This window comes from Labrus bergylta, chromosome 21, assembly GCF_963930695.1.
Source record: "Labrus bergylta chromosome 21, fLabBer1.1, whole genome shotgun sequence".
Lineage (NCBI taxonomy): Eukaryota > Metazoa > Chordata > Actinopteri > Labriformes > Labridae > Labrus > Labrus bergylta.
Genome location: NC_089215.1, coordinates 5,835,349 through 5,862,781, shown reverse-complemented (window position 1 = coordinate 5,862,781; position 27,433 = coordinate 5,835,349). Strand labels below are relative to the sequence as shown.

General features: G+C 42.2%; 3 protein-coding genes across 3 annotated transcripts in view; all 3 read right to left on the bottom strand.

Annotated features, from left to right (window-relative positions):
* Positions 1-1,567: 1,567 nt before the first annotated feature.
* Positions 1,568-7,903, bottom strand: si:dkey-21e13.3 (uncharacterized protein LOC100150043 homolog). The gene is made up of 5 exons (XM_020630853.3): positions 6,929-7,903; positions 4,953-5,060; positions 3,787-3,909; positions 3,464-3,589; positions 1,568-3,141 (listed from the first exon to the last, which is right to left on the bottom strand). The coding sequence occupies exons 1-5, from the start codon at positions 7,020-7,022 to the stop codon at positions 2,669-2,671; spliced, it is 924 nt and encodes a 307-aa protein (XP_020486509.2). The 5' UTR covers positions 7,023-7,903; the 3' UTR covers positions 1,568-2,668.
* Positions 7,904-8,004: 101 nt separating this feature from the next.
* On the bottom strand, positions 8,005-13,192 carry si:ch73-127m5.2 (uncharacterized protein LOC561202 homolog). The gene is made up of 5 exons (XM_020630775.3): positions 13,056-13,192; positions 11,190-11,873; positions 10,332-10,532; positions 10,105-10,234; positions 8,005-10,025 (listed from the first exon to the last, which is right to left on the bottom strand). The coding sequence occupies exons 2-5, from the start codon at positions 11,593-11,595 to the stop codon at positions 9,557-9,559; spliced, it is 1,206 nt and encodes a 401-aa protein (XP_020486431.2). The 5' UTR covers positions 11,596-11,873; positions 13,056-13,192; the 3' UTR covers positions 8,005-9,556.
* A 1,179-nt stretch (positions 13,193-14,371) lies between these two features.
* kif19 (kinesin family member 19) overlaps positions 14,372-27,433 on the bottom strand; it is a 37,138-nt gene continuing 24,076 nt past the window's right edge. The window contains exons 3-20 of the mRNA XM_065949954.1: positions 26,833-26,943; positions 26,654-26,741; positions 25,591-25,727; positions 22,676-22,801; positions 21,974-22,168; positions 19,873-20,019; positions 19,645-19,767; positions 19,166-19,322; positions 18,872-19,046; positions 18,266-18,464; positions 17,913-18,183; positions 17,641-17,765; positions 17,395-17,558; positions 17,200-17,305; positions 16,613-16,736; positions 16,017-16,405; positions 15,491-15,659; positions 14,372-15,386 (exon numbers count right to left, since the gene is read on the bottom strand). Of these exons, the coding sequence (XP_065806026.1) occupies positions 15,259-15,386; positions 15,491-15,659; positions 16,017-16,405; positions 16,613-16,736; positions 17,200-17,305; positions 17,395-17,558; positions 17,641-17,765; positions 17,913-18,183; positions 18,266-18,464; positions 18,872-19,046; positions 19,166-19,322; positions 19,645-19,767; positions 19,873-20,019; positions 21,974-22,168; positions 22,676-22,801; positions 25,591-25,727; positions 26,654-26,741; positions 26,833-26,943 (2,934 nt within the window). The 3' untranslated portion in view covers positions 14,372-15,258. The remainder of the gene's footprint in view (positions 15,387-15,490; positions 15,660-16,016; positions 16,406-16,612; positions 16,737-17,199; positions 17,306-17,394; positions 17,559-17,640; positions 17,766-17,912; positions 18,184-18,265; positions 18,465-18,871; positions 19,047-19,165; positions 19,323-19,644; positions 19,768-19,872; positions 20,020-21,973; positions 22,169-22,675; positions 22,802-25,590; positions 25,728-26,653; positions 26,742-26,832; positions 26,944-27,433) is intronic.

Sequence of the window (27,433 nt, the reverse complement as noted above, 5' to 3'; positions counted from 1 at the left end):
TACTGGAGGACTTCTACGGAGATTCTCCCAAACTAGCCGTTCACATATGCTCCTCACAGCAGGGGGGACTTTCCCTGTCAGAGGGGAGGGGCCGCGGGGGATTTCCCGACGTAAGACGTGACGTAAATAAACAACGCGGACGTAGCGGCCGTAGCAACAGAGTCCGCTACACGACGTTATAATGAGAATATTTGCCTTTATATCATTGCTACGTGTAGTCCAATGGAATGACAACATCCACAAAAGAGTGAAGAACAACATACTGACGAACAGAAAACATAATGCAGCCGTTTAATTACGTGCATGGAGATCGTAGTGGTCGCGGGCAGACACTTTAGCTGGTCACTATATATAAACATCATTCTCTTCCCATTTGCTCGAGGTGAGCTCGAGTTGAAATCTCCAGAGTATATTTGGCCGCGTTCAGACATCAGCTCACTCGGATATTCTGCAGATAAAACACTAGGGGTCCAGTCCGCGCTAAAAATGCGGCTGTTTGCGTTCACACATGGCCTAAAGAACCTCCGGGTAGCCAAATCTCCGGAGTTTTGCAGGAGTTTTCCGTATGTGTGAAAAGGGTTTATGTAACTTTTTTCACCTTTAAATTGCAGTTTATGAAAGAATGAAACTTTGAAACCGAGTAAAATCACAGTTTTATCGCAGTGTGTGTATAAATGAGAATGTTTGTTCAAACAAGGAATTGTTATTGGTGTCATTTGTGCTCACCAAGCCTTTGAGCTCTGCATTAACAAGCTCCTCACTTCTGGTCACTGTTTCCAGACCGACTGTCAGAAATAAACGTCACCAACTCAGATGACATCTTGTACCTTTAATTGATCAGCATCGCAGACAAATCTTATCCTCATATGTAGCAGAAAATTATTTTTTAGATTCACTAATGCATTACTCACCTCATACACCTCAGGTTAATATATATGTATGAGAGGGGGGGTTTTGCGGCTTTTTTTGCGGCTTAATTTGTAACAAATGTTTCATGTCATGTACGTCTTGTAACCTGCTACTGGATGCTTTGAATTTCCCTCGGGATCAATAAAGTATCTATCTATCTATCTATCTACAAAGCTAATTTTGACGACTGCCGCCTATAATAAGGTGGCTTACCTTTTTTTTTTTAATCGCTTACAGAAGTGCAGAACAGACTCCCCCAGAGGACAATCAGGTTAATCAGAAACAGGTGAGAGCGTCGACTTGTCTACCAGTAAATACTTCTAAAGCCTCTTCTCAATCACATGAAATATTTAAGTGGCTCCGGAGTAATAAAGTTAGGATTGATTAGACGACGAGGCCCTGCGTTGGGACGCCTCGAGCTGAATGGAACCAATAAGAGAGGTAATTAGAGGAAGAGAAATTAAAAAAAAGAAGACGGTACTCTTGTGTCTATCTTCTATTTAACAGATAAAGAGTCAAAGGGCAAGAGCTCTGTTTAAGTAAACACACTCTCACAGGTAAGGTAAACCAATGAAATCTGTTTAAATATCTTTGAATATCCACTGACATGTCAAAGCTTGTTCTGTCCATGTGTGGGCTCGTCTACAAAGTCACAATCTGGTGTTCAATGTCTTTAATATCACCATGTACAAAGACGACAGACGTTTTACAAAACACATCACTGCCATCTAGTGTTGAACTCGGGTGATTCAGGTGATTCAGCAGACAACGTGTGTGTAAGTGAAAATAAGACGGAAACATTCAGGATGTATTTGCATGTTTGTCACGTGAAGCACATTTTATAATGAATCAAGCGTTAAAGGGGCCTGTGTCCCTGTAACCTTCAGATGTTCCCTGGAGCTAGAGAAAACCAATTAAACCAGTTTACAGAGCCCAGTTAGAGGAGAGAGGGTTGTGGTGTAGGTCGGTGGTTGGCAAAGTAAGGGGTCGGGGACTATCAAAAAAACAAATACAAAATGTAAAATCATTTTTTTTTAAAAGTTGTTTTTTTAAATAAACAGAGGAGCTCAAATTCAAATGAAACCATCCTTAAGTGAAGTGTAAAAATGTGTTTCTCTGATGTACGACCACAACCACAAATAAAAAGACTGGCTGATTTATTATTTAAGGTAACTGTCAGGTAAATAAAGCCAAGTGTTCAGTATAGTTTGGAAAAGCTGAATTGGCTGTAATGGAATCTGCTGCGCTGCTTTGAAGAAAAGAACACGATCAATACTGCTGCCACGGCTGTTACTTCAAGCACTTGTGAACGAATCGACACTAATGACATCATCATGGCATTCATGTTTAAGGTTGTCATGTTTCTAATACATCATTCTCAATGATTTATAATGTGTTCCTGTAACACTTGTTCACTTATAGCTAAAGATGTGGAGAGTATCCCAAGGCATAGAAGCCCGTGATGCCTGGATCTAAGAAATGATCTGTGATCGACTGTTTTCCCTGAAGTAAAAAATCCTATTTAAGAATAAAAACTGTCCTTTTCTAACAATCAGAGTGAAAAAAATGCAAACACACATTAAACACAGATAAGATATAAGAAGATACACAAGAGGCATGAGGGGACATTTGTAGTTTGAACATTTCAGCGTGTGCATGTTCAGGTTTGTAGAGTTTAAAGAGCGCCCTGATGTTCTGGCCGTGGTGTCTCTTTAGTGAAGTTGTGTTTATAGCGGCCATGTTTGCAGAGTTTGAGCCGTCAGAGTAAAGTGTGAAACACGCGAGACCTCAGGCTTTTAGTGCGGGGGACTTTCTTCAAGGAGAACTTGATCACCTTGTAGAGATTTGAGCAGCTCCCCAGGCTGGAGAAGCGGAACCAGCTGGCCCGCTGCTTGTTCCCGTGCAGGCTCCAGAAGGAGGAGGAGCAGCGCTGGAACACCTCGATTTTGACCGCGTGCTGACCCGGCGCCCACTGAGACACGCACACCAAGATCCCCGAGGAGGCGAAACCACAGGTGTGAGGAGAGACGCCGTGGTAGACGCACTCCCCGGGCCGCACGGACGCTCCCCGCTCCCACGTCATCCCGGACTCCTCTGCCACTCCCATGCCGCTGACGTTGCACAGGGCCTGAAGGCACACCTCCTCCAGGGCCTGCTTATTGGGGAAACGGAGCAGAATGGCGACGAGGCGAGGAACCACTCCTCGACGGAGCAGCAGCTCCTGCAGCTTAGCTGGAGGAGACAGAGGGACGGACAGACGTAACAAAAAGCTGTTAAAACATCAGTACAGTGAAAGTTTATGTTACGACTATCAAGTTTCTTTTATAATACATGAATCTGGAAGAAAGCTGAGACCTTAAGCAGGACTTTTTTTTTAAAGATTTATTTTGGGGCTTTTTGTGCCTTTAATGGAGAGACAGGACAGTGGATAGAGTTGGAAATCAGGGAGACAGAGAGAGGGGAATGACATGCGGGAAAAGGAGCCACAGGTTGGATTCGATGTTCATGTGTTCGTTCTCATCCAAAATCATTTGTATGGGTTAGCTTTACTTACAGCTGTCATAAGACATGCGTGAGATTGCTCTTGCAGCGTAGATTAGAACCTCTTGGTCTTGACTGGTCAGCACAGACAGAAGAGCAGTGCCCAAACCTGCATCGCCAAAACCTTTACGGATAACAGCTGACAGAAAACACACACAAAAACACTTCAATGAATGAACACAAAGCCTCACTGTACAACTTTTTCAGCACTAAGAAACTCTTTACAGCACCTCAGAAAGTCACAGGCTCACCTCTGTTACATCCTAAATTACAAAACAAATATTTAAAGATGATATAATAACGATAAATCAACATCTGTAAGTGTGAATTACTTACATTCCTTGGCGAGTTCAGCCACCAGTTTGGTCGTCAGTACTGTGAGGGCCCCCCTGGTCCTCAGAGAGAGGGCCAGGATGGGCAGGATGCCACTGATCACCACCTGCTCAGCAGCGCCTTTATCTGGACACATGTGGAATGACACATGTTCATAAAACAGCAATACAAATTCAAGATATTGATATTTATTCATCATTTTATTTATAAACAGTGAATCACATTTTAACAATAAATCCAGATATGTGGCCCTCTATTGGGCCTTTTAGGTACTGCGTGCAGACAGTCGTTGTAGGTCATTTACTTAAATAAAATACTTAGTATATAATATAATTTTGAAGTAAAAATTAAAACATGAACTTATTTAGTTTTTTAACGAACTGCTTAGTATATATGGATTGATTATTCATTTTTCATGCTGTACCGTTGGCACACTTTCACATATTCTGTTTTTTTTAAATCACAAACTTTTGTTTCGAGTGATTTGAGTTGTGTGAAAAGAGGAAAGGACGTTTTGGTATTTCAAATTAAAACATCGCAATGTAAGTTTGGGAGTGTCTGCTTTATAAGTTCAGAGTCAAAGAAACATTTGGTTCCTATATTACGCTTTATAAATCATTGAGCAGAATGATCCTGAATTGTATATTTAGTGTGATTCAGCCTTTGCTTTTTACAAGATCTCTCTCTTTAAACCTTCTTTACCCCTCCTGCCTCCTCCATTTCCCCCCCCCTGTTGCTCTCTCACTCGGAGACACAAATGCAGCTTAGCCGTCTACAGAGGACTTACCTCTGACACACACCTGATCCCTTCACAGCCTCCCAAGCTCAAGCCCCCGCCCCCCCCACCCCTCTGGTTATACTGCAGGTTTTATCATTTAACATGGGGAGCTGTTTCAATATGCTGCAACAGGGTGTACTGTAGGAGGTCTGATGTCTTAAGGCACACTGGCATGGATACATAAATATTTAAATTGCATGTGGCAGCAGGGCTGTTAATTTGCAATTCAAATCACCACAAGTAAAAAGCAAAATATGACATAAAATATCACCCTGAAACATCTCATAACATAAATAATAGGCTTTTAATGTTGTCTAGAAGGTTGTTATAGCTGTTGATTTAGGGATATATTATTATCTATTATAGTATAGAAGGGTTGAAAGGAACTCACTCCTCTCCTTAATGTTTGTCAGCACTGTGTTCAGATGTGGTTTGAGTTCGTCCTCAATCAGTTCCAAACCAAGGACTCTGATGGCACCCAGCGCATTGTTCAGGTTGTCTGTTTGAGAAATGTGGAAAAAACACAGAGATGTTAGGAGATGTACACTAGGGTACAAATAAACCCAGCAGGTTCGGATGCTTTATGTTCTCAGGAAGTGTGAAAATCCTTTTAGTTTGGTGAAAGACAAGTGTGGGGGTAAAATCTCAGCAATCTCAACATTATGAACAGAAGTATCAACTCTTCCAAGCCTACATTAAGTTAAATATTTTGATTAAATGTGGAAAGACCATTTACGCCAAGACTACCGTAAGTAAATCATCCGGATGTTAACCTATTATTCTTCCTAGTCCAGACCATAAAGATTGTATAAAACATGGACGTAGTCTCAGTGACATCATTGGTTTATGAAGCAGAATTTTGAAGCCCATCAATGGCGGTTGCCATATTAGAAATCTGGTGTCAAACTTACTTATCGATCCACCTGTTAACGGGCAAAGAGGTGGAGCTGTTTATTCATTAAATTAACTAACTGTTACCAAATTGCACAAAAAGAAAATGTTTTTGCAATTATTTGATCATTAACCACCGTAGGAGAAATTAAATAGCTGCATCCTTATTTAGCTGTAAATGTGAAAACTTGAGGGGTACATGAATATCTGTCCCAATATTTAGTGGCAGTCACTCAACGCTACACTCAAAACCAAAAAATCAGGGGATCATCAACATCCTGGTATGACAAATGTCTAAAATGTAGTGATATCCAGTTATTAAGTTACTTTAGTGTTACCCAAAGACTGACCAATGTACAGACAGCCTAATATTGCCATCTGTCCCCTTCAACCCTTAGTAACAATTTTACAAATAAATGATCTGGATCAATAACCCTGTCTTTCATTATTGGCTCTGGGACTCATTCCAGTTATTGAATAGACATCTCCAGTGGATTTAATGAATTGATTTTATATTACAGCTGGATATGAGCTCCTGACCACAACAATATAATCCTGCCAACCTGCCATGCTCAGTGGAAGAGCTCGGGTCATCATCAAACTATCCAAATCTTTTGGGCTGTCCTTGACTCGGCCACTGGCACGTACTGATCATTTAGCCGAGGTCAATGTTTTACCAGCTTTTACTTAAGCCAATCGCGGCAAATTAACTTAAGGGAGACATTTAACAGGGAAGTTATCCCTGTAGTTGCCAATTTGCAACAAGTCATCTTAACCATCACGCAGAACCTATTTGAAAACTTATCTGCAGTATTTTGACAGACTTCAGCTTTTTTTCTTAGCCATTGTTGTCCATTCATTTCTGCAAGATACAAAAGTAACATAGAGGACTCTTCAAACCTGCCTATGTTGCTGATTTATTCCAGGTAAATGCATTTAACTTTATAGAAATCCAAACAATAAACTTGAACAGTGATTGCAACTCTGAGGTCTGCTGTAACGTACATATTGTACAGATTGTACTTGGAAACAATGACTTCCTGGAAACAGTAGGAAAAGAACGTTGAGGAATCTAAAACAATCAAGGATGCATTGAAAATATTTAGTAAGAATATCAGATTTTTTTTTCCATATAAGAAATAAGAGTCTTGCTCCGGCTTAATTGTGTACAAATTAATTGCTCAAAGATCACAAGTTGAATATCTTTGGCTGCTTTAAAAGTGTACAAAGGAAGCATTTTCCATTCATCAAAAAATGACTTCTAAGGTGCTTTCAAAACAAGACAGTTGACCCCTTGGCCTGTCGACTTAAGCTGCTCAGTGGCCGACAGTTTCCCCTTGTTAGGACGTGAGGAATCAGCAATACTTAAACCTAGTGGTTCTATGAATAATTAGAGGTACAACAGCAACAACAATGATGTACAAATTGAATAATTCACACATTATAAGACACAGATTATAACTTAGTTCCACTTACCGTTAGGTTGGTAGGGTTCCAGTCGACTAGGTTTGTGTTTTTTCTTTTGGGGATGTGTGTAAGTGTATATGAGCGGCACATTTGGGTGTCCCATTCTGCCAGGTCCTACCGTCTCCAGACAGCTGGTGGTGAAACTTTGTCAGGGACACATCTTCATGCAAAACACACAGAATATCTCTCAACTCGCCCCAGATTTCTTGAGTCATTCGCCTTAGCTTTTCAAACTCCTTCTTCAACTTCACCTGCAAACCATTTTAGGTCCACTACTGAATCCACGATCCATCCTGCACTGTGATTTTTTTTGTTGGCAAGAAAATTAACTGTTGTCTGTGTATGAACACGACTCTCTAACGTGTGCTCCAGCTGGCTCTCTTGTCTCCTCTCAAGGGGTTAATAATCCTCTAAAGCTGTTTTCTCGCTCTCTCTCTCTCTCTCTCCATTGCACGTGATTATATGCGTGTGTGTAGTAAAGGTATTACTTCTTGGCTGACTCTGCTCAAATCACTAGAATGTTCCACGATTCACCTCTGAGAAAATCCCTATCAAAACAACAACACAGACAGGTGAGCATCTGGCACACGCTTTCTTAGAAATTGTATTATTAGAAAGCATTTCATCTAAATGCTAAATGTGGAGCAGTGTTTTATCTTTGTATTTTAAATGTAAATATCAATCTCAACGTCATCATCCTATTTTCACTTTGGGGCAACTTTTGCTCCAATTGTGTCACCTAGAACACGGGTTCCCATCTTTTAAGCCGCAATGGTTTTAAGCATTTGACGTTGCGCATAGCTGCACGCATTATCCAAACCCCGGCATTAGAACAACAAAAACATGTGTCTTTGTGCATCATGTTCATTTTAGCCCAAACCTTACTGAGGGACTATGGCTTTATTTTAAATTGAACTTCAATTTTTGTATATTAGTTCACAATAATCGGTAAAATTTGCTGTTTTAATTCATTTAAAGGTTTTACTTGTTTTTTTAAAGGCATCTTGCGACCCCCCCCCCCCCCCCCCCGCGCTTCGCTCACTTTGGGAACCACTGACCTAGAATACACAAAAACCGAGTCAAAGCAGTTTTTGAAAATTACTTTTTTATACTTTACTCAACTCACAAGGTTCAAGTAAAAACAGACTTCTGACAACAATGTAGTATGGAACAACGTTGAAATGGAAATCTATATGTGAATAAATACAACGAGAAAACACCAGCAAAAATAGAATCTAGACCTCTGATATAATCTATTCTACCTTATTGGCCTGTGTAGGAAAAGATTTTCTCAGTGTTTGAATTCATACAGACAACAGTGAGGATTTGTGTGCTGGCTAAAAACAGCATAGAAAAATATACTGATCCAGTAAGACGACATTCAACATGAAACCTGCTTCTAGAGAAAAAAAGGGAGTTAGACATTGTGTGAGAAACTCTTGATTGCCTTCTTGCCAGGCTCACAGAGAGCATAGATACCACTCTTCTGTCTATACAGTAAAAACTGCAGCAGCTTGCTTTACTCAGCATACACTAGAAGACAGAAGAAAACATTTGAAACACTCTGAGGATTAAATCCAGACATCCTGTCACATCACAAGGCATGGATCACAGATTATAGAATTCTGCAAATACTGAGTGTTTCAGGTTGTCTGTGTGCAAGTCTACATCTAGACACACAGCTGCACTTGTGTGTGTCTTGATGTACGTTACCTGCTGCTGTTGGCGTCATAAAATGAACTTAGAACAGCATTAAGTTAGCAAAGGCCTTCCTTTCTGTCTACCTTTAGCTTTCATTCCTTTGTCTAACTTGGTCTAGGTTACACCGTGTCCTTACAGCATGGGATCATCCATACGTCCCGTCACGTTCAGTTAGAACATGGTGACAGCAGCTCTGCTTTGTGTGGCGGCTTGTGTCTCTAGAGTCTCCTACTTGTTTGCTAACTAAGCTGCTTTGGAGGGAACTAACAAAATGTTGATGACAATCGTTAAACTTTAAGCTCATGTGAGAAACTTTTTGGGTTGTGTGGATTTTGGCGACCCCTGTGGACAATGAATCACTTATCGAGAATCTTGATAAAATCGGCTGTTTGGTCAGCATGCCGATAATCACCTCGTCTGACATCAACCACTGGAAGCTGTTTTAGACTTTACAAATAACTTTGTGTAAACAGTCAATCTTCTTCCCTTTTTTTTTTGCTTGTGTAGGTCCTGAAGAGGAATCTGTTTCCATTTTAGTCTATTTCATGACAATCTGAAAAACTCCTCAGTAGAGCTTTAACTGCAGTGTTTGCATGAGCTAAGACTTCAACACGATGAAAAATACTAAATGTTTGAGATGACCACATCGTGCTGAAACTCATCGTTTTTATTCTGCCATTACGAACGTGTATTAATCAGTGAAAATGTTTGATTGAAGGAAATGTAACTAACATACCTACACTAACTCTGAAGTGTATTTAGAAAAAAGTCAAACTCTTCCTATGATTAGCTCTAATGTGTAACATAGTACATTGATCCTGGACTCCTACAATTCTTTTTAAAAAAGAGTTATGACCGGCTGAGTTGTGTCCTTGATCCATCGCTGAGTGTCCCTTTAAATAGGACCATGTTTGGTTCATAGACCATTCATGTGTTTCAAACAGTTCCAGTTGTGTTGAGCCCAGTGGAGACGGCTTCATATCCAACAGAAACCAGAGTGAGGACATTACTCTCCACGTCGTCCGGCTTACACTGTTCTGTATGTGTTTCCACGACACCAGTAGATCCAGTTTCCTGTCGTATCTTCTTCCTGACTCGGCGTGCTTTACCTTTAGAGATGACCTTTCCCTGTTCTTTGACCCCTCCGGACACCTTGTGAGGCTTCTCACTGTCATTCAAACGGGTCTTGCGGTGTCGCCTGCGGATACGCCGCATCGGTGGACCCGAGTCGGCCGGGTCTGACGCTGCTGCGCCCGACAGGATCCGGATCTGCTGATCTATCACCATGACAACCATGTCCAGTGCCACGTCCAGCATTCCCAGGCCGAGGCCATGCGTGACGTTATCAAACGCACCGCTGTTCACGGGGTCCCTGAAACATTTCCTCATGTCCTCCAGGTGGTTTCTGAGAGAAAGAAGACAGTGGTTATTCCTCTGTTCGTGAAGACGACTATCTTAAAAAGTCATGTTCCTGCATTACTTACTTAGTTTCAATAATTTTAGACCAGTGTTGAACTGTATTTATCTCGGGAATGAGCTGTTTTGACATGTTGCCATAGTCAATGTAGTCATGAGCAAAATCCTTCAGATCATCGCACAGAGCTCCAGTGTCGCCTAAACACACAAACAATAAGCGCACAGTTAGGTTTTCTTTAATCTCTTGCACCCGCTTTTATTGAATCACATCAAAACACTGCATGACTCAGTCAACCTTCTGTGAGTTTGGAGAAAGACGAGGACACAGAGGTGGTCGTGCTCGGTGTCAGGCCGAGGACGCTGAGCGACTCCAGGAGAGTTTTCTTGCTGGCCGGGCCTCTGCTGACCCGAGTGTAGGCCGCCAGGGAGCGCAGGGACATCTTCTCCGGGGCCTGCAGCCGCCGTTTGATCTCATCGTACGAGATGAGGTACTTCCCTACAATGAGAGAAAGATCCAAACACATAGCTGTGATAGAGTTCAGTCGCATTTCATCAGGACTGAACATTGAATTTGCTTAAAAACAAAAAAAATCTGGGTCGGTTTTTATATTTAGGTTAAACTATGAACACTTTAGCATGTTTAAAAAATAGCAAAGAAAATACATATGCAACTGAAGAAACTGAAAACCTTAAAGTTCCCATCAAATCAAAATAGATGTTTAAGATGTTTTAATCAAATATGTAATGCACCAATGAACAAAAGGGTATTTTTTGGTCTTTTGTTTCCTTTGTTAAAATTAAAACTTTTGCTCAGTGTCCATATTTCTATAACAAAACTGACACTGAGATCAGTATGCTAATTTTGCATCCAACTGTGCCCTTTCTTTAATTGCTATATCATCCCCCCCCCCCCCCCCGTGCAGCACTGGACCTCCTTTTAGCAGGTTTTTATAGGTTGCTGCTGTCTGTCTTACATCCAACACTATTGGCTGCTACTGTAATTGCCACTCAGTTAAGGTCCATCCCAAGCTTCCTGGTTTCAAAGGATACATATCAATATGCAGATTTAATTGCACTCTGCTAACTGTTTCACGGGAACTTTAATGAACGTCTTATTGCTTTTTTTTTAGTAATACATTAAGATAAGACTTACTTGCTTTCGATCCTTTCATGTTCGGATCCAGGAGTGACGACACCTCCGCAAAAGGCATCTGAGTAGCCGACTCTGTAGTTGTGCTCGAGTTCGATGGAGGGTCCTGATTCTGAGACACATTCTCTATCTGTTCTGGGGCAGATACCTGCATCTGGGTGTGAATATGGGGGTGCATATGAGTCTGTATGGTTTGCATTTCCACCTGGTTGTGGTCCAGCTGTGAGTGTCCTTGCGCTTGCGGGAGGATCAGCGTGTTTTCAGATAAAGACTGAAGGCCCATGCTGCCCTGTGCCACACCTCCTGTTTGATCTGAAGACACCTGAAAGATGCCCATTACAGGTTTTACCACAGTGAAAACCATGTTCCCCTGGGCATCCAGACCCACCACCCTGGTAGATGGGTCCATACCTTGAGTTTAACTTTTACTTGTCCAGCTGAGGGAGGAGGCTCAGGCGGCTTTAATGATCAGATCAGGTTACCTCAGAGGCCCATGTAGTGTGACTGTATACTCCTCTTTTCTTAAACGGTTTTGCCTCGAGATGACCTGACAAAAGGGAGAACGTAAGCTGACTCCCCCTCTTTGCAGCGAAGGTAAAATGCCCCACACTGCCACTGTTAGAACAGCTCACTTTCTTTGTACAGGCTCATAATGAGTCAAGACAACAGCACAGAAGAAGTTTCATTCTGAAAGAAAGACAAAACATGGATAGTAAAAAGAGTTTAGCTTCACAAGTAGTCCTCTTAACACTTAAAGTAATTTAAACACGTTTAAAAATATATTAAATACATTATTTACAATATAATACAATTGCAAACAAAGTTATAAAAACATATTAAAAAGTCGTACAAATAAAGAAATTAAATATATTGACCCTAAAGTAAAAAAAAAAAGAAATATAGCAGTACTACTGATCTCCCCTGAGAGTTACACTTGACTCATATAACAAAGGTTATAACTGCATAGCAACACATGTAGGGAAATTAAGTTAATATATTCTATTAAAACATAAGATAAGATAGGATAATCCTTTATTTTATCCTATATTGTTACAGCAGCAAAGAGCAAAGATTGAAAACAAAAAGTGAACACAGTAAAATTTAAATTAAAAAAAGAAAAATTAAGAATGTAGAAAAAAAAATAGATATTAAAAAATAGAAAAAAATAAATACTGCTGCTGCAAAACATAAAGTTTCATTCTCTGGAGCAAAAGTTGGACTGTGCCACTCAGCCAGCAGACTAACAAATGTGCAAAAACATCAGTTTACACTAATGGGAAAAATCTCAAAGTAGTTACTGGCATAAATCCAAACTGGTTTCAAGGTTTTCTCAGAGTTTAAACACAATACAATATGCTTCAACAGGCATATTTTAATGGTCTACTTTGCATATGCAGGCTTTAAATACAAAGCCTTTCCTAATGTAGACATCTGTTGTGAATTAATAAAACTTATCCATCAGGGTTTCAGGGGGGAAAAGAAACACTAGATGAAGGTGTCAACAATCACCAGTGCTGTTTTCCTGCAGTTTGGACAACACGTAGACACACAATGTCACTCTACTTCATCTAAAACAAGTGTGAAGCGTCTGTTCAATTTAATAACTACACTGTAATCAACTTGTGGTTGATTTTCAAGTGTTGCATTGAAGTTGCTACAACAACTGTGATACAAATGTATCAACACTGCTGCTTTTATCGTTAACAAACATCCATCATGGCTGCCAGGAGCGACTGTTGCTGGGTTCTTCTGTGCCAGCAGGCCTGACGCCTTTTAAAAAATTTAAAAAAACAGACAAAACCCGACAGAGGACTGACTAAAACACACCGCTAACCTTGATTCAACTAGTGACGACTGTCCCCTACTCACCGAATCGCCGTCAGATTTTTTTCCTAAAAGGACACTGATCCTAGAACGGTCCGCGTCGGGGACATCGACATTTTTCCTCCTTCGCCGCTGTTGCTTCGGCGGGTTGCAAATCAGCCGTACTTACACTACCGCCAGAGAGCTGTAATCCCTTCGCTCATTGGTCCATCGACGCGTCACTCAAGCAGGATGAGCGGTGGGTTGGTCAAGGAGGCTGGCTGTAGAGCAGAGGAGGCGGGATTTCCGGACCAGGCTTTCCCAAATACAGAGGGAGTGAAATATCGTCTTGTCTTATTTTCTTGGGATGTAGTTGGCCTTAAAGTTTTTTTTTTTTTATGAAGTGAAGTATGGGCACACAAGAGAGTGAGAGCCTTTACAGTTTTATACTCAGGTATTTAAGGCAGAGAGTAAATTGATTGCCGGGTCCAATAATATATCTTGACTAACTTAACAAAAAGTAATTAAAGGATTTAACTCCAAATATGTATTCATGCTAATGCAATTTTTATAAGGATGAGTTTGAAACATCCTTAAAAAAACATTTGAGCCTGTAATACACTCAAAGTAGTCTGAACAAAATGAGTAAGAAAGATTAAATAAACAGAATTATTATAAATATAATAATTGTTCACTATTATTGACAAACCCAACACAATTCTCGGTAACAAATCGTGTTATATATTTTGTATTTTAATGTCTTATTTTTTACTTAATGTCATATTTCTGTAATTCTTTTGGATCTTTTTTTTTTATATTTATTTTCATAATTGATCTTGATTCTTAATGGTTTGTTCAAGTGATTTAATGTCTATGTTAATGTTACTTTTTCATGTCTTGATGCTTTCAATGCAACAATTGCCTTGTTTCTGAAGTGTGCTATAAAGATAAACTTGCCATGCCTATTAAAATAATGAATCCCTCTTATATTTCTTTTTTAGCTGATATGTTGTCATTAGGGAGAAAGTCCACCAGAGGGCGTATTGTAGCTGTAGTGCTTAAAAGTGAATCATTTTATTACTGAAACGTGATCCCTGGACATCACTGAGTAAATATCAGAGATTCGACCACAGAGATGCATCATGGGAAGTTGCATGATTGGATTAGTTTTAGTTTTCAGAATGGGTCTCAAACTATGTTAACGTTAGTAGTTTAAGCGTTCATTGATGTGTGTGCACAGATGCCAAACTGTGCAAAATCGATTCCTTTTATTTAAGCCCTGAAAAGCTTTTTTTTTTTACCGCCTGCTGGGCCCTGACTGAGGTTATTTATTTAACAGTGATGATTGTGTGTATGCACAGGAAAGGAGAGACACTTTCAGCTTATCTCCTTTGAATTTATTTGAGAACAAATAAAAAAAAAGTACAAAATAAAGCATAGAAAGTATCAATTATGAAAACAAAGCCAATAAAAACAAAATAAAATAAAAGGCAACAGTTAAATAAATCCTTAAAAATACAGCAAGCTAGTCTGAAAAAGCAATCTGTGGTACTCTACATCAACGCAAAAAGACATGACCATTAACAGTCACGTGTTGGTAGGAAAAGGCAGAGACCGGGGTGTGGGAGAAGAAAGCATTCAGTTTGAATCCATGATTGCTTGACAGTCAAGACAATGGCGGATTTATGCTGAATTATTTGTGTGGGGTTTAACTGAAAAAACAAAAAATAAATTTGACAATAGGCCTTTTTTTCATACACAGTTTTTACACAGCCATTAGTGTAATATCCTCAGTGACATTCAAGGGGAAAGCTCTATCAGACAATTCCCCATAAACATCCCATATGAGCTTCTTTTTTCAGTTTCTCCCTCAGTAACAAACACTGAAAATGACCAAATTCACGGTAAAGCACAAACATTAGTACCATGTTGCATTCATGGGGGGGGGGCTTGACACCATCCTGACTTAACGATAACATAGCTCTGAACGACAGCAAGCTAAAGTGGAAACACTTGACAGGACCCAAACACTGTACATCTAACAATCTTGCCTCTTGCTCAGTGTGCACAACAAAAGCAGAGAGAGAGAGAGAGACCTGTGTGGAGGTCTCAGTCTGTTTCCCTCTCTACCATTCTGCCTCACAGTCTTGCCTGATGTCAGCCACTGAGGGGGTTCACTGTTCCATTTTAATGATGACGACTTTCCCGTGCAAGTTTGGCTGGCGTGGATGTTAAGTGCTGGTGTTGGGAGATAAAGGTGTGTAGTGGCTCAGTGTCTGCGTGTGCGCTGGCCCCCGGCGCCTGACGTGGTGATGTAGAGGAGGGGCTGTGGTTGACGCAGCTGAGGCCCTCGCTTCAGATTATTCATGTAGGCTGTGGAGGACTCTGCGTTTGAGCCTGAAAGCACGGGACAGGGGGGAAAAAAACAAACAAAGTTCAATAAAGCAATCTTTTAAAGAGGAAGGTGACTTATCCAAACAGGCAGTGACAGCTGTGTTTACCTGAATGCTGGCTGAAGTGGGGAGCCCTGACTTTGGCGAGGGGAGGGACCCCTCTGTACTGGGGGCGGAGCATGGGGGCCTGGGGAAGGGTGTTGTTGTGGAGATGGGGGTCTGATGTGCTGTCCAGAGGGCGAAACCTCTGAGCTGTGGTCGTCTTGGTTTGAGGCAGCTGGAAGTGAGACAAGGATAAAATAACTCAAACAGGTGCTGCTACCAGTCCTGGGAACCAAGGATCCATTGTTGAACTCACTACACATTGTTATATGATATACTATGACAAGTGTTGCATCACAACATGCTGCAAACACACAGCCCTGATCGATCTCTGGGCTCTGATGTCAGACTGCACGGTGACGTTCATGACAAACGGCATAATGAAAGTTTGATTTGATGACAAAAGAGCAGAACTGAAAATAGACATTAAGCAGTTCTTCTTTGTATCCTGTGTCAATAATAAGACATCTTTCAAAGAGGAATAAAAAGAAACGTGATACGCTGATTTAGTACATTTTTCTAAAATACTCACCGCTTGCCCGGTGACCTCAAAGGAGCGTGAGCGCCTCTTCTTCCGACGAGCCTCAAAGTCCACATCCCGCGGCGTCTGGTTCTTGTTGCTGACCTGGCGGTTGCGCGGCCGTGTCCAGGTCACCTGAAGGCTGGACCCCTCCCCCGTGCTGCTGGACAGGTTGTCGTCGGAGGTGGCGTGCCTGAGCTCGGGGCTGGGCTGCCTGCCGCGCCGCATCGGTAGACCTGCGGGGGGAGCCTCGCTCAGAGAGAGGCTGCTCTTCTGCTTCTTGGGGTCCAGAGGAGAGGGGGGGAGGTGCAACCGTAAGGCATCCACCTCCAGGGCTTTGGAGCGCCTACGGGCCGCTTTCACAACAATGTTCTGGACCCCCTTTAGGATCTGCTGACGCTCTTTAGAGAAACAGAGAGATGTTTGATACCTTACTTTATTCACTCTCCTTACATACTTAGATGCAGGAGATGGTAATAAAGTTAATTAAAGAGCTACTTCAGAATAAAGAGGATACTCATAACCATTATGTTGCGGTTTAAGTTGATTATAGGAGAATAATCCAACGATTATTTTTTATAATTAACTGTTTTAGTCATTCCTCTTACCGTGTCTTGAAAGAGGGATTTCAGCCCCGGCCTCGCTGCTCTCGGGCGATGAGTCCAGGTGGCTGCTCACACTGTGGCTGAGGTGGCTGTAGCTCAGGGAGCCTTCAGGAGCCAATGGCTGCAGCTACAAACACACGATGCAGAGTGCTCAACAAATAGAATCAGACATTCACTTTTAGCCAGGCTCACATTTGAGCGTCATCGTTATCAACTTTGTATTTCGTTTTTTTTTTAGGCACCCAGATCGTTTCTTAATTCTGAGTCCTACTTGTGAATGGGGTGCAATTAGAGGGAAAATCTTCATCAAAAGGCATCGATGAAGATTTAATGATGCTCTTTTACACATTTGAACACTGAAAGCTGAGCTGAATACAGCAGCTGAGCGTTACTTCGAGTCTGGAGCTGCGTGAGTTGAAAATGAAACAGCTCTAACAAAGTGAAGTATCTGGTTGAGTCATACGGCTTGAAGCACCCGACTAGACTGCATTAGCTCACAGCATGAGGCCCCCCCCCCTCTCAGGAGTACGTTTTTGAAGCACAATGAACCAGGGGGGAAAAAAAAGAGAGTCTATTAAAAATGTCCTCACCTCTCTGTTGCCCTTCCCGTTGATGTGAATCGGGGGCGGAGTCATCACAGCCGAGTTTTTCATCTGCCGGGCGTGAGGGCTGTTCTTAAACACCCTGTTGCTGTCCCTGCCACACACAGAGAGACAAAACATTGTATTATTTCTCTAAATGGATTCATATATAATGAGTATCACAAGTACAAGATGTCCTCTTACAGCTCCGGCTCAGGCAGAATGGGGGGTAAAGTGTGTCTGCGGGTTTTCGTTTGGCCTCGTCTGTTATCAGAGTGCATGTTGCGCACGCTCTCCTGGTCCGAGTCCATGTCCTGTGTGTTATCACGACCCTGACCGGGCAGAGTGATCTTGGGTAGAGAGCCCTCCTGAAGAGCAGAGTGCTTATTAGGAATGCTGTGTGGTAATATTCATACAGTTTCTGAATGTGTTTGGTCCTGCAGGGTTTACCTTGATGGTGTGTCTGGTGGTCACTTTGTCCAGGGCCATGGCTCGGTCCAGCTTCCTCTCCTCCAGCTCCCTCATGTACATATCATACAGCTCCTGCAGGTGTGGAGGCACTAACAGACTGTGATCTGCAACACAAACACATGCACACATACAAATCAGAAAACCAGAAACGCACTGTGCTTAAGGACTCATCATGTATGTCACTAACAACCCCCCCCCCCCCCCCCCCCCCCCCCACCCAGAGACCAAAAATCACATCTGCTCAACCTCACCATCAATGAACTGCCTCTGCTGCTGGATGATCTCGTCGCACAGGTGTCTGTGCTGCTCGAAGCGCTGCACCACAAAGTTTTTGTGCCTGATGACGTTGTCCTTGAGCAGCGCGTGAGACTGCATCTCTGCGTTCTCAATCTCCAGCTCGTGCACTTTACAGAGGAGACCCAGCACCTCCCGCTGCTCCTCGGAGCTCACGCGCCGAGGGAGCAGCTCCTCGAGTCGCCGGGCACGATCCCGCAGCTCCAGGAACCTGCGCTCGAGCAACGCCTTTAGGTGAGAACAGCATGGTTTTAGTTTTAAAAAGTATAAAAAACACCATGAAGAAAAAAACGTTGATGAAGAATCCTACCTTCTGTTTGTTGATTCTTTTTTGTTCAGCCATGAGGGTTACGAGGTTTTCTCGGGCCATCGCCACCTGCTGCGTCTCTGTGCTGTCCGGAGGAGACTCAGGGGAGTCCGAGTCCTTCTCGCTGTCGTCCTTGTTGACACTCTCCTTCCTCCTCTCAGCCCGCCACTTCCTCCTGCGCCTACTCTTCTCCTGCTCCCAGCTAGAAGAAGAAATACACAAAGACTTTAACTACCAGGATTATTTATAATAATACCTGTGTCTAATTAAGAGCGTGGTGCAGCTTTGCTTTAATCTATGTCTTCTATCAAATTGTTTATTTTTTGAAGTCAGTCAAACACACGGTAAGGTCAATTAGCAGACAATCTGAAGAACTGTTACTAAGATAATACACCTTAAACACTTCTTTAGATTTGACGCTGCTTAAGCTTTTGCTTGGATGGTATAATGAATCCTCTCAGACTCATTTGAGTTTCACAAACAAAGATGTTCATTTAAAAGCATCTTGTCAACAAACTGGATCATTGAGTGTTATCCAAAGGATTACAGATTACTGTGAGTGTGCTATCAGATCGGAGAGGAAAGATATATTTTAATGTAAACACTGACTCTGCAATGGTGAGCAGGTGTTTTGAGGTGTCGATCTGGATCTCCATGTTGCTGTTTTCCAGCTCCATCAGGCTCCTCCTGATCTCCATCTGTTGGCGGAAAGCATCCAGGAGCTGCTCCCGCAACTGGTCCATCTCCGCCCGGCTCTGCTGGCTGGAGTGAGCCTGGACCTCAGCTACCAGAGGAGAATAAAGGGAATATTAATTACAATAAAAAAGTAGAACATAAATACGAAGACGCGGCTTCATTTGGCAGATTTTTTTACGGGAGGAGGAGGTGTGGATGAGGGTTTACCCTGAACATGTCGGATGTCAGTGCGGTCAGAGTTGAGCTGGCGGCTCGCCTGATCCGCGATCTTCTGCTTGAGCCGCTGGATCTCGCTGCGCAGGTCTGAGATGATGTTTGTGTACTGAGCAATGTGGTACGACACATTTATCAGGTTCTTCTTCACCTGGAGCACAAAGTGAGGAGACGGAGAGAAGAATATCCAGATATTTGATATTTAAAAGCTGCTCCACAAAACCATCAAAAGAGTTTTGGATCTGCTTTCATTGACAGCAAAGTCCAAACAATTTGTAGAATGAATCACACACAGTTTATTTTTTCTGATAAAGAAATATTTGCGGTTAAAGCTACAATAACAAAACAAAATGTAAATTCACTGCCATGTGCATATAATGTAATAAAATATCTCGTTTCATCATAATCTGTCTATTTCAGTTCTAAACAGAGACAGATAAGAGGATTTAAGATGAAGTGTGATCTGAGCTTACCCGTGTACGGATGCTTTTGGCACGGTCGGCATACGTCAGCGTGTTACGAGACTCCTCAAACGCCATAGAGGCGGGGCTAATGTGGGCGATCATGACCGTCCGGCTGTTCCCGCCTAACGAGTCCTGTCAGTCAAGGTCATTAGAGTGAAAATAGCGCATTAATAACACCTCATTTATAAAGTACAGTACGTTCATGCAGAGCCAGTATACACTCTGAAGTTGTTTCACCTTTAGTAGTCGAGTCAACTTGCTGTCCCGGTAGTTGACGTACTTGTTGCCGTTTTTTTCGCTCAGGGCATTGATGCAGTTTCCCAAAGCGAGGAGGGAGCGGTTGATGTGAGCCCCCTCTTTTAACCGCTGACCCCGATTCTGAGTCTGAACACAAAACAAACACAAGACATGAGTGAGAAAAGTAGTCAACAATAGACAGCTGAGACTGCAGAAGTAAGGAAATGTAGAGAACGGGAAGGGTCGGAAAAAATTGTGTACAGCTCCTTTACAGACACTGCTGCAACTGAGCGACCAATCAGTGGAGAGCATCGCCGTCATCACAGCCTTCAGACCGGGAGCTAAAAAAGGAAAGAGTCCTCTTTCTATTTTCCTTGTTTATTCATTTGCTCAGCACTATTCTGCCCTTTTTTAGTTTGCCTCACTTTTGTTATTGTTTCACTGTTTTACTTTTTTGTGAATAAATAACTTTATTTAACCAAAAACTTCATGTGTGATGTTACTCCTCCTTCCCTAATGAGCTGGGTCGTAACAAACACAAATGAATGTGCTTGGCTTATATTCCGTGGTAGTTGTCGAGTTTTCCATTTGTCCAGCAGATGGCGCTGCCCCCCCACCTTTTGGTCTATTGACATTAGTGTGAACTAAATCATCTTGAACAGACCCCCTTTCACTCCTCAAATGTCACCTGCTGCCTCTCTGTTGGCTCTGTGTTCTGCTGGATTCCTAACCGAGGCCATGCAGTATGTTTGCTGTTTATCAGTAGTTTGAGTGTGAAACCTTACAAACTGTCTCCGTGGTAAATAAATGCTCTCACTCATTGACTGCATGTTGCTCGTGTTCACGTGGTCGACAATGACAAAGCTGCTCCGCTTGACAGAGAGAAAAGACTGAACTGTCACAAGTTGCTGCAACAATCTGGACAAAGGCTTTTCAAAACACGCACTTGCCTGATTCCAAAAAAGATGTTCAAAGTAATAAAAACAAACGTGCATAGAGTGTTCTCTTTCTGTCTGTTGTACAGCCCTGCTGTTCTTCACATTAGTATTGACTAAGCCGGCGTGATACTGGAGACAATGTTCCAAACAGAGCGGCTAACAGCGTGTAACTGGCTCTGTTGTTGCACCATTTAATGGGTTATTATGAAACTGCTTTTTATCTTCATGCTTTTACCATTTTGAGTTCTTGTTTCTTAGTGAAGGGTTTGATGTTTGAAGCCCTTTATATTTCATGTTTTTTTTGATTGTCTTTCTTTTCATTGTTCCTTTCATGCTGGTCCGAAGCTCGTGAAAGGTGAAGCCAGCACAGTATCCATACAAAAATGAAGTATTATAGAACTGTTTCTTATTCTGATTCGGTCTCTTCAAGAGATCAAGCTCAACATGTTTTAAGGTTCATTTTTGGGCTTTTAATGCCTTTTATTTTTTAGAGGTTCAAACCTGGGCCGCCCACCTGGAGGACCGCAGCCTCCGTATATTAGGCGTGCACACTAACCACTTCCCTACATGCGCCCCTCAACATGGTTTTTTTTGCATGTAAAACTCTTTCACTTGACAGGATACCAAAGCTGTCAAAAACAAGTGAAGGAGAGTAAGTCGTAGCATAGACACTCAAGTAAAGTGAAGCTACTCTTCTCCATGTCAGTGTCTCACCTTCGACCTCTCTTTAGTGAAGCTACAAAGAGTTGTGTTGCACAATGAGATGATCCTATTTACCAAAAGGTTGCTGTATTTCTTTAATAAGCTGCACAGTGTGCTATAATAGCAGATATAAAGAGGCTTTCATTAAAGTGTCGGCATGTTTATGAGAGCCTCAATCCTCCGGTCTGTTGTAAAGATTCTCTGCCAAGCATCCCCAGTGAGCCAGCAGCTGAGTGCAGACACACTCACAGAGCAGAGCATTGTATTTCTGAGTCTATTCATGTGTAGCGTTTGGGTAGAGGCTGAAAAAAACTGGCGTGGTTAGCCAAGTGTTTGAGCTTGAAGTTGAGTTTGTCAGAAAACTAGTTCAGTAGTGTCAAACTATCAATCAAACATCATTCCTGCCATTTGAAATACAGCAGAGCAGCTACACACACACACACACACACACACACACACACCTGTGCTGCTCGCTCGGAGCCGGCGAGGTCGATCATGAAGAGGCGTGCGAAGCGGACCTCCTGCAGGACTTCTCGACACCGGCTCTGCTGCTTGACGGCCACCTGCAGCACGGCGTGGGAGCGAGATGACGTCTGATTGGCAGCTGTCGGCTCCTGAGTGCGCTGTTTATTGCCCCTCATGAGTAATTCCATGATCTAAAAAAAAAAAAAGTTTATGATATCACAATCATCTAATATTAAATTCTTTAGATGCGATTTTTTTTGATCCAGCACATGTCGCATGAAACCAAAACGACTCGCGCTGCATTGTTGTGTTAGCATGCTAATGTTAGCGATCTTTATTATGCTCGTATCTTCACACTGCATGTAAATTTACCTGAAATGAGCGTGATCTAGAAACACAGTTAAGCAGTGAGTACAGTATGTTATTCTTCTTTTCTCTAGTCCCTCAATTAAACAACTTTTATACACAAGGGGAGGAGCCGGCCGGCCGGCCGGGCGATGTAAACAAACTGAAGATAGGACTCGGAAAACTCATCACAGACAGCGGGACTCGGATTTTACACCCGTTGTAGACAGTCATGACTCACAGAGTTATTCTCAGAGGATGTACTTGATTTATATTATATTTAAGTGTGAAAAATCACATAAAAAGCCTTTAAACGAGAAAGAAGTCTTTCCCGGTTAGGCAGCTTGTCTTACCTCTTGTGCATTGATGGTAGAAACTTCTGTGATGCCGGCAACCTGGATAACACCTTTGGAGTCTTCTCTCAGGTCCAAGAAACCAGACGACGGGTTTAGCAAGTCCCTGATCATCTCGTTGTAGATCTAAAAGACACAGATATACATTTAAAAACACCAGAAAAAGCTTGTAAATAGAGTGGAAGCCGGACAGAAGCAACAATCCATGTATCTTCTTCGTATCCTAAATTGTTGCCACTTGGAGAAGCTGACATGAGCCAACTTGGAAACGCTTTATGAGCATTCAAAAGGCTCCATTCAGTTTTTTCAGGCCACCTACACAGGCCCGAACATGGTACAAAAACAAAGTTCTATATTTTCAGCAACCTGTCATTTAGAAACCACAGCTAGCTGGGTGGTGGCGGTCATCAGTAGGTGTAAGTGCTCCTCTTTCTCTAGAAGAAAACTCAGCAGTTTTGACTTAGACATAGAAGCTCAGAGCAGGAAGTGACACCTGGAAAAGTGACCACTGGACGACAAACCCACAGGGAGGTTTTGAGCCTTCATGACAGTTTTTTTTTACTTTTCAAGCGGACTTCAGCCACAGACCCTGAAAAGGGAGGAAGCTTTTACAAACACTGACAGAGGGATATTTGTTTTTCCATTTTTACTCTTTCATGCGTGGAGAGAGTTTCAATGAGGCCTCTGTGTCCAAATATGCGTTCTAACAATCTCTATTTTGAGTGCAACAGTAGGTTGACAATCATGGAAACATGTTTATTTCTCCACTGAACGGAAGAAGCTGTCACATGTTGCCATCATCACATTTCTGGTAAATGTGTACCAGCCCTGGTGCACACCATACAGTCACACACTGATGGTCGAGGCTGCCACTTAATGTAACCATCAGTATCAGCTTATCCCATTCATATACATTCACACGGTGGTGAAGCAACTTGGAGGTTAAGTGTCTTGCCCACATCAGACAGGTGACTGCAGGAGCTGAGAATCGAACCTCGACCTTCTGAGAGACGACGACTCCAGCTGTTATCTGTCATAATCGTCTGAAGGTTATCGAACAGCAGAGAGACATTCCCATCATGGAAGGAGAAACAGTTGTAGCTCCTGTTCACTAGCGTCCATGAAGGCTAAATGTATTAGAGGTGTTTGTTTTATAAGTACAGTGCATTTCTGTTTGTGTGTCTGTGCGTGTGTTTAAAGAGACCGACACACATGAATGAGAGTTTTATTTGAAACAGCAAACGAGCAGATGTGCACCCATGGCTCAGTCAGGCTGTAAAATGGAGTTTAACCTCTTTGTGGCGAGGCGGCGGTGGCAACTGATTACTCCTTGGAAACAGCAAACACACACTTCACACACAGCCTGGTGTCGGGACTCTTCCTGAACGCAAGCCAGAGAGCTGCAGCGCTCTTTGATAGGCAATTTAATAAGAAAATGTTCCTCCCACCTACAGAGCCATTAAAGAGTAAGGCTTTAATGACATTGTCAATCACTGAACATAATTATAGGGTTGTGAAATGTAATTTTATCGTCTGATGTTAGCCCTTCTCTCTCTTTGTACCCTAAAAGTGTCTTTTTCAGTCGGAGATTGAATCCGCTTTTCATAATAAGCCTTTTTTTTTTCAGGTTTTTCATCGATCGTCCGCCTCTTTCCTTCCCTCTTCATCTCTGTCTTCTATTTCTCTTCATTTCCGTCTCGTTTCCTCTCCTGACATGAAGTGCACTTTGAATAATTCTGACTCACTCCTCTTTATACTCACGCTGCAAAGTTTTTCAAAAGGAAGCTACGAGGGACCAAATGTTCCCCCTGAAATCATAAAACCATCCTGGATGTCGTTTCAAGGTTCATCTGATATTATTCCTGTATTCCAAAAACCAAGTGGCTCCTGGATGCAAGGCAACAATTGTAGATGGATTAACTATAAAAATATCAGAATCAGTATCGGTACATGTGTATCGGTTTGGAATTGAAAAAATTGGATCGGTGCATCTCTAGAAAAAACTGCTTCATCGATCCCTCTTACCCCACACTGACTGCAGCCAGCGCTTACATAACAGGTCAAAGACGCCAAATCATGAGCAACAAGAGGTGTTCGAGCAAAAGAACTGCCAGTTCAATATTGGTTCTTTAATAATATTATCATGACATCTCGTTTTAGACAAATATTTCCTAAAAATGTACTCTTCAAAGTTCCTGTGAGGAAGATTTGGTTTGTCTAGATTTGAATGCCCCCTGTGGCCAAAGCAGGCCCTCTGACCACTTTGCTGATTCTGTCCTTTACATGCATGAGTCATGTGTTAGGACAAAAACATCTCATCCTTAAGGCAATTATTCACTTTTGTCCAACACTTACGCAGCAGTCTGGTGTGCTTTTCTTTTCTCTGAACGATACGTTACGATTAACTTCAGGGTGTCGAATAGACAGAGGAGGTCGATTATGTACAGCACAAAAGGTGACGTGAACTCATTGTGCTTTACATGAAACACAGGGATCAGCATCGGAGCCAAACACAAAGCCTTTAAAAAACACAGACATGCACGTGTGGAATCAACGTGTTCTGCAAAGTTCGCTTGTGTTTGAGGATGCCAGCAGAGCTCATTTCGGATGGAAACGAATGCGGGCAAAAGGAAAAGGACACCAGTCGTAATCTGCCTGCAATTGGCATCAGCTAACAACCTGAGATCTTATCGGTGTAAAGAGACGGCGGGCCAAATCAGAAGATCTAATTGAGATGCTGACAGATACACAGATAGAAAAAAGAACATTTAAAAGTGAAGAAATCAGACAAATGATCAAAGCGAGCAGTAACATAAATGGCGGCTAGCTTTGAAAGATGGGGTCATCACTGTTGCATTAACCAGATGCGTTTGGAGATACTAGTGTGAAGATAAAGTTGTAGATAAAACACCGACCTCGAGATAGGACATGGAGACGCTGTACGACATGTCGTCACTTGTCTCCTCGATGGCACGGAACAGGTCGTTTAGCGTCCTGACGTAGATGCCTGGCTCCTTGTCGGTCCCCAACATGGTGTAGGTCTTCCCACAACCTGAGAAAAGAAAAGGAAATTTAGCCAAAAATAATGTTGACTGCCTGTTGTGTTTAAAAAAAGACATCAGGCTGGTTAAAGGGAGGAAAGTGAAATACCTCAACTACTCTTTGCACCTCACAGAGTGGTGTCATAACGACTTGTTTTGAGGCTCATCGTCCTATTAGCTGAAACTTGGATTAACATCTACATATATAAATCTCTAGAGTTTGGGTTGTCTTCAGCTGACCTAGAGATTGTATTCTCTGTTATTTAAAGACTGGAAGAGAAAGAAGAAAATAAGATGTTATCACTTTCTGGTTGTAAATATTAAATCTCCTGGAAAAAAAAACAAGTTTTTGCTATTTTTAATGCTAATGTACACAAGGAGTTAAAGATAGTAAACCTCAGGCTGCCCTATTTCTAAAACCAACAACCAAATGATAGCTAATTCTAAAGCTAAGAGCTAATTACATTCTGTGTTTGTAAAATTGAAATGTGCTATTTAAATTTGTTATTGGCTTTCCTTACAAAACTGACAAATAAAGACATAAACACACACACACACAAATACACGGTTTAAAGCCTGTGTTTACTTCCCCACTAGAGGAGGAGCCAATGAGCTGCGATTGTCTGAGACAGATGGACAGACAGAAGGCAGATGAAGTCAGCGAGACAGATGGGAAAGTGGACGGACAAGCAGCGTCCAACTAGTGCTTGACAATCTGTCACCGGCCACTTTTAACGAGGGAGGTGAAGCGTGACTCATTTATAATCACACCTGGACTTAAATTAGACAGCAAAGCAGATGAGAGTAAGATGTCTCACTGTTTTCCCAAAGTGTGCACATGACTCAGAAAGAGGCTAATGAGAGAGATAACACACACACACACACACACACACACACACACACACACACACTCTCACTCTCTTTCACCCACACAAACCTGTGGGTCCGTAGGCAAACACGGTGGCATTGTAGCCTGATATGAGGCCCTCGATCAGCTCTTTGGTTGTAGCTCGATACACTTCGTCCTGCGCAGGAAGGAGAAAAATACACTTTCAGAATTTGAGGGACCAACGACTTTTTAGGACAACAAATTATTTCTTTTTTTTTCTGACTGACCTGACTGACTAAGTAATCAAACGCAACGTCAAACATGTACGTCTTCTCCCGGGAGCGGTTGGCACGCAGGATGTCGTCAGGGTCCTCCATGGGGTCCATCAGAACCACCATCTGATGATGGGAGAGGAGGGAAAGAGGAAGCAGGGGAAGAGAGATTGACAATTAAAGAAGAATTACGACTTTTAGATTGACATATAAACAGCCAGTGAATTTTATCACATGATGCCTGTCATTTTCAAACAATGTGGCAGACTAAGCGAAACAGGAAACGAGCCCTTAATTCAGTGACGTATGATCAAGCCTGAAACTACGGAAAAGTAAGGGACCGAAAGAGAAGTATAAATGTTACTGGAATACAAAAAGACCCTCGTACTGATATTCCACTGACAAACTAGAACATGATACTTTCCCTCTGAGCTTCCTTTACATAATTTAGTATATTATTATATGTTTCACACACAGGGAAAAGGACAAACCCAAACTAAATTGGTGAAAAAACAGACCTCACAGCTGGAGAATCAGCTGTCAGAGATATCTAACACAAAAAGCAGATGGCTCTCCAGCTGCTGCAGAGGTTTTTTTTTTAATTAGTTTGATCATT

Bases quoted from the DNA above. Each gene is read 5' to 3' on its own strand.
- si:dkey-21e13.3 (XM_020630853.3), bottom strand. From the start codon at position 7,022: ATGGGACACCCAAATGTGCCGCTCATATACACTTACACACATCCCCAA. The intron at 3,910-4,952 runs GTGAGTTCCTTT...ACATGTGTCCAG, and splicing joins GACAAACATTAAGGAGAGGA to ATAAAGGCGCTGCTGAGCAG. The intron at 3,142-3,463 runs GTAAGTAAAGCT...TGTCTCCTCCAG, and splicing joins ACGCATGTCTTATGACAGCT to CTAAGCTGCAGGAGCTGCTG.
- si:ch73-127m5.2 (XM_020630775.3), bottom strand. From the start codon at position 11,595: ATGGACCCATCTACCAGGGTGGTGGGTCTGGATGCCCAGGGGAACATG. The intron at 10,533-11,189 runs GTAAGTCTTATC...CTCTCATTGTAG, and splicing joins CATGAAAGGATCGAAAGCAA to GGAAGTACCTCATCTCGTAC. The intron at 10,026-10,104 runs GTAAGTAATGCA...TCTTTCTCTCAG, and splicing joins TCTAAAATTATTGAAACTAA to AAACCACCTGGAGGACATGA.